This window comes from Acyrthosiphon pisum, chromosome X, assembly GCF_005508785.2.
Source record: "Acyrthosiphon pisum isolate AL4f chromosome X, pea_aphid_22Mar2018_4r6ur, whole genome shotgun sequence".
In the NCBI taxonomy this organism is placed as follows: Eukaryota; Metazoa; Arthropoda; class Insecta; order Hemiptera; family Aphididae; genus Acyrthosiphon; species Acyrthosiphon pisum.
The window spans coordinates 46,346,756-46,352,739 of record NC_042493.1 but is presented as its reverse complement, the minus strand read 5'-3'; the positions used below and the strand labels follow the sequence as shown (position 1 = coordinate 46,352,739).

Genomic DNA, 5,984 nt, shown 5'->3' with positions numbered 1-5,984 from the left:
TCCTACCGTCGAATCTCTCGTTCCGAGTCGCCGTATGTTAGGTTGCCTATGCGCGGCATCTCGGGGGGCAACATACGACAAATAAGTATTCAGGTATTAGGTTGCCGACCCAACCAATTCTCAGGCGTTAGGTGATCGTAGGTGTTGGGTTGCCTATCCACCCGGAATTCAGGGGTAAACAAAAAAATCAAAAATAAACCGTTCTTTTCTGTCGAGACATACTCGGCTGGTCCTTCGTTATCATTCTTCGTACATTAATTTGGTCCTTCGAACCGGATGTAACCAAAAAACCGTGACCTATCGTTTTCGTCTTCGTGTACCACTCGCTCAGTCAGCCAATAGTACTTTCAAGTGTTATTAATCAATAACCTGTATCTCTTGGGACTCTGACGCTATACTGGCAATCATCTCTGGTACTCGTTCCCCGAGTATTCACTTTTCCTTGTCGTCAGATTCCAGTATAACATTCAGGTGTCTCAGGTAACCATGGCTCCCCCAGCCTCAATCCACTACGTCGAGGCTAAAGCTCGTGTAGTTCGTGCCATAACTCGTGTCACTACATTTATAAAAGCTTCTGGTGAATATAATAACGATCGTGCAAACGTCGGGAAACATGCAAAGATCAAGCAGATGCTTGTTGAATTGAAAGATATTCGTCGTTGTGTTAACGAGGATATTCAAATCATGGAAACATCTGTAGGTCAAGGAACTGCGCCCACTGATGTTACAGATACTTCGTGCAGTGATTCCTTAATCGGTTCTTTCGAGACTCTGTTCTATGAACTTGCTGCGTTTGCTGATATTCATAAATTTTCATTGTCACCAGTGGCAGAAATGTCAAATTCGTTTGGTTCCAGTACATCTCAACAAGCTGGACATCTTGGGAATTTATCATGCTTTCAATTACCGAAACGTACGTTCCCAACATTTTCTGGTATCATAACTGAATTTCAAGGATTTGAGGATCTATTCAAATCAATTCTGTCCCATGCTGAAGAGATCTCGAATGTCGAAAAGTTTGAAATTTTAAAAATGTCTCTCCAAGGTGAAGCCTTATCATTGGTTACTCATTTACCATTGACAGCTCTGAACTATGATAGTGCCTGGGAGATTCTCAAATCCAGGTACGGCAACAAGCGAGATTTAGCTCGCACTCACTTTCAGTCGCTTCTGACGAATCATGCCGTAAAATCCAATGACGCTCTCTCCATAAAAACGTTGGTAACGTCCTTGTTAAACCATACCGCTGCGTTGGATAACTTGGGCTTTGTAACTAAAACGTGGAGTCCGTTGTTATTATACATTTTCGAACAGCACTTGGACTACGAGCTACGTTCTCGGTGGGAACTAACGGTGGGAGACAATCACGCTCCTACTCTCTCTGAGTTCGTTAATTTTCTCCGACAGCACCTGCGCTCTGCAGAAGTCTTTTCAACGACACGTCCGTCGTCAATGCCCCCGGTCAGTCTAAAACCCAAACAGGAACGGGGTCGCTCTGGTTCATTTCAAAAAATTCTTACCACTACTACAAGCCAGTCAGTAAATGTCGTTTGTCCGATGTGCAATGAGTCGCACTCGATCCGAAAGTGTCCACAATTCATGGAAAAACCATCGAATGAGCGTTTCCAGTTAGCGAAAAATTACAAGCTCTGTATCAACTGCCTTGGAACCGGGCACTCGTCCGCAACTTGTCCATCCAAGTATAAATGTCAGGTGTGTAAGAAGCTGCATCATTCGTTATTACATTTTGGGTCGTCGTCAGGATCAGACCAGCCACAATCAACATCGGCTCGTGTTAACACTATTGAAGCTTCAACTATTGAACCCTCAACGTCGACGACGATGACTGTCAAAGGATTACCCAAAACAGTCGTACTCCTATCCACCGTCATGCTTGATGTTGTCGCTCCAAATGGACGGCAGAAAACCTTTCGTGCATTACTTGATAGCGGATCCCAAGCTAGTTTTATTACAGAAAAAGCTGCTTCAGTGTTAATGCTCAGTCACGTCCACTCACCGGTCCACATAACAACCTTTGCAAGTTCAACCTCGACTCTTGTTCGAGGGAGGACCACCGTTACGGTGATGCCTTGTAACAAAAAATCTCCGTCTCTCTGTGTGGACACATTAATAGTTCCTCACATAACTGGTCTGACACCCCAAACTCATTTAGCCCGCGGACCATGGACTCATGTTGACAATCTTACGTTAGCGGATCCGTCATACCATCTCCCCGGACAGATCGACTTACTGTTAGGAGCTGATATGTTCCCCTCGCTTATGTTAACTGGTCAACGAATGGGTCAGACTGGTGAACCCATGGCAATGGAAACCATATTTGGTTGGGTGTTGGTAGGGCCAATACAATCTCCTGTGTCTGGGTCAGTCAAGTCATTCTGTATTTCTGTCTTTGAAACTCTTGACATAACTATTAAAAAATTTTGGGAACTTGAAGAACTACAAGTCCAACATCGTCTTACTCCTGAGGAATCTATCGCAGAGAAGTTCTATCAAGATACCACAACGCGTCTTGATTCGGGACGATTTATGGTCAACCTTCCATTCAAGTCTGCCCGTCCTTTATTAGGAGATTCGAAAACCACAGCTCTTCAGAGATATAAATCGTTGGAGCTTAGACTCAGTCGTGATCAAAACCTTCGTCACCAATACGTTGAATTCATGCAAGATTATGTATCAAACAATCACATGGAACTCATTCCTGGGGACGAAAAGGATACACCATACAATTATTACATTCCACACCATTGTGTGCTTCGTCCAGAAAGCCTCACCACCAAGTTACGTGTAGTTTTCAACGCCTCAGCGAAGACAACCACCGGAATGTCACTCAATGATCACATGTACACCGGTCCAAAGTTACAACCTGACATTCAAGTGGTTCTGGTACGTGCACGGCTATGGAAACATCTGTTTATGGCAGATGTGAAACAAATGTACTGTCAAATTGTTGTACATCCCTCAGATCGCAACTACTTAAGAATCTTCTGGCGGTTCTCCCTTGACTCTCCTATAGAGGAATATCGCTTATGTACGGTCACATACGGTACATCTGCCGCCCCATACCAAGCTCTTAGGACAGTTCGTGAATTAGCCACAGTTGATGGATCTAAGTATCCACAAGCTGCTAAAGTATTGCTCCACGATACGTTCGTTGACGATATTATTACTGGTGCAAACACTGATGAACTTGCTCTTGAATGTCAACAACAATTAATCAAATTATGTGCACTAGCTAAATTCGACTTACGGAAGTGGGCGAGTAACAACTCAAACGTACTTCAGACAGTTCCGAAAGAGGCTAGGGCTATGTGTCCATCACTGTTATTTAACTCGTCTGGACATGAAGATCTAAACGTCCTGGGATTAAAATGGGATCCATCGGTGGACAGTTTTTTGTTTCATACACAACCATCATCCAAAAGTCCTACCAAACGATCCGTGTTGTCTGATCTCGCTAGAACGTTTGACCCGTTAGGATTACTCGCACCTACTACGTTCTGGATCAAACATTTCATGCAATGCCTCTGGATTGCTGGGACCAACTGGGATGATCCCATCCCTTCCGCTCTGTCTTCCCAATGGGCAAGATATCATTCAGAACTTCACTTAGTGCAAAATCTTCACATTCCTCGACGGATAACTGCAGACGATGCAATATCTGTCCAGCTTCATGCATTTGCAGATAGCTCTCAAAAGGGATATGCTGCAGCTGTTTATCTCCGAGTAGAAACTCATGCAGCCGTCCATTGTCATCTTGTTACTGCTAAAACTCGAGTCGCTCCGCTAAAACATGTAACCATCCCCCGACTGGAATTGTGTGGAGCTCTTCTCGCAGCCCAACTTATTCGTTCCACTGTCGTCACGTTTCAAGATCGCCTACACGTCGACAAACTGACTGCATGGACTGATTCGACTACAGCGCTTGCTTGGATTCGTTCGTCACCACATCGTTGGGCAACCTTCGTTGCAAACCGCACCAGTCAAATACAAGAGCTGACGTCTCCTTCGCTTTGGAGACACGTTCCAACCAAATTGAATCCAGTTGATTGTGCCTCTCGTGGATTGTACCCATCTGAGCTCATAAACCACCCTCTTTGGTGGCATGGCCCACCATTTCTATTGGAATCTCTTGATCAATGGCCATCGTCCACTGATCATTCGCTAGACCTCCTTACTGCCACTCCAGATGATGAGGTCCGAAAGTCTGCTGGAGTATGTTTGACAGTCGGCTCTTCCGTGGTCACATTGCTTGATCGGTATTCATCATTAGACAAAATTTCTCGAATTTATGCGTACTGTTTACGATTCAAAACAGTGAAAAACCTAAAAATGTTAAAACAATTGGATCAGTTTCCCACAGTGTTCAGTGCGGAGGAACTTCATGACGCTCTTTCTGCACTCATTTTTAGTGTCCAACAATCAGTGTACAGAACAGAGATTGATCTGTTAGCAAAAGGGTGGTTATGCTCAAAACCCGTTCGCAAATTGGACTTATTTCTAGCAAAGGATGGGCTCCTCAGAGTGGGTGGTCGCCTGCAAAATGCTGACCTTCCATACGAGCATAAGCATCCTATTCTCATGCCATCGTCTCATCGATTGACATATCTGGTCATTGATTACCACCATCACCGATTAAAACATCCTGGGGCATCCGCGTTACAAACCTATTTGCAACGGACTTATTGGATTCAATCAGCGCGACGTGTGATCCGATCACGGTTGCGCCTCTGCATCCCTTGTTTCCGTACGCGACCACTATCCATTCAACCCAAAATGGCGGCACTTCCGAAATACCGCGTACAACAAATCAAACCATTTGCAATTGCTGGGGTTGATTATGCTGGTCCGATTACCCTCAAAAGGGCCCGAGGACGGACCTCCAGTTCTTTGGTGGCATATATCTGTTTATTCGTATGCACTAATACCAAAGCCATTCATCTGGAACTAAGCTCAGACTTGTCCACGGAAACGTTCCTGTTAGCCTTAACACGCTTCACTGCACGCCGAGGTCCAGTGAAAGAAATCCACAGTGATAACGGTACGAATTTTGTTGGAGCTGCTCGGTTGTTAAACCCAGTCCAAACCCTTATCACCTCTACGTCATTTCAAAATCGTGTGCGGACTCATCTTGCGACATCTAACATCCAATGGCATTTCAACCCACCATCGTCCCCTCACTTCGGTGGGTTATGGGAAGCTGGGGTGAAATCGACCAAATCATTAATTCTACGATCTATTGGTCTCCACAAGTTAACGGCGGAAGAGTTAATGACGCTTTTAACACAAATTGAAGCGACGCTCAACTCAAGGCCACTCTGTGCCTTAAGCAATGACCCGGCAGATCTCGAAGCGCTCACCCCCAGTCACTTCTTGACACTTGAACCATCTACATCTCTTCCAGACCCACACTTGGAGAATATCCCATTGTCGAAACTCACTCGATGGCGTCTCATAACAGATATACATCGTCATTTTTGGGCACGATGGAAGAACGAATACCTCTCGACCCTTCAAGTTCGCTCAAAATGGTGCTCTGATGGAAAGAGTCTGCGTGTTGGTGATCTTGTACTCATTCGAGAGGCCACACACCCACTTCATTGGACAATAGGACGGATCCGTCAACTGCATCCTGGGGCAGACGGAGTCGCCCGTGTTGCCACTGTTGACACGGCCACCGGGCACCTTGTTCGCCCTGCCGTCAAATTGTGCCCATTCCCATCCTCTTGAAGATTCCTTCAACGTGGGCGGTGATGTTTGTGCGCCACACCGAAATGTCGTTATCGCGCCGCCGTCGACATACGGCGATTAAAAATCCTCGTGTAATCTCTGTTTTTTCCATATCATGTTCCACTATCATTGTTATTAATTAAGTCATTAACCTATATTACGACCACTTGTGGTCATATCGTTTTTGTTGTGTTGTTGTCGTCGCCATTGAGGCACGTACTTATATTCGTTTTTCT

At 45.2% G+C, this 5,984-nt stretch overlaps 1 protein-coding gene across 1 annotated transcript; it reads left to right on the top strand.

The window, feature by feature from the left end:
* The first annotated feature begins 486 nt into the window (after positions 1 to 486).
* On the top strand, positions 487 to 5,748 carry LOC103307826. The gene has a single exon (XM_008180170.1). It carries the CDS (start codon positions 487 to 489, stop codon positions 5,746 to 5,748), a length of 5,262 nt encoding a protein of 1,753 aa, XP_008178392.1.
* Positions 5,749 to 5,984: the final 236 nt, after the last annotated feature.

Excerpts from the sequence above, each read along its gene's own strand:
- LOC103307826 (XM_008180170.1), top strand. The coding sequence starts at position 487 with ATGGCTCCCCCAGCCTCAATCCACTACGTCGAGGCTAAAGCTCGTGTA.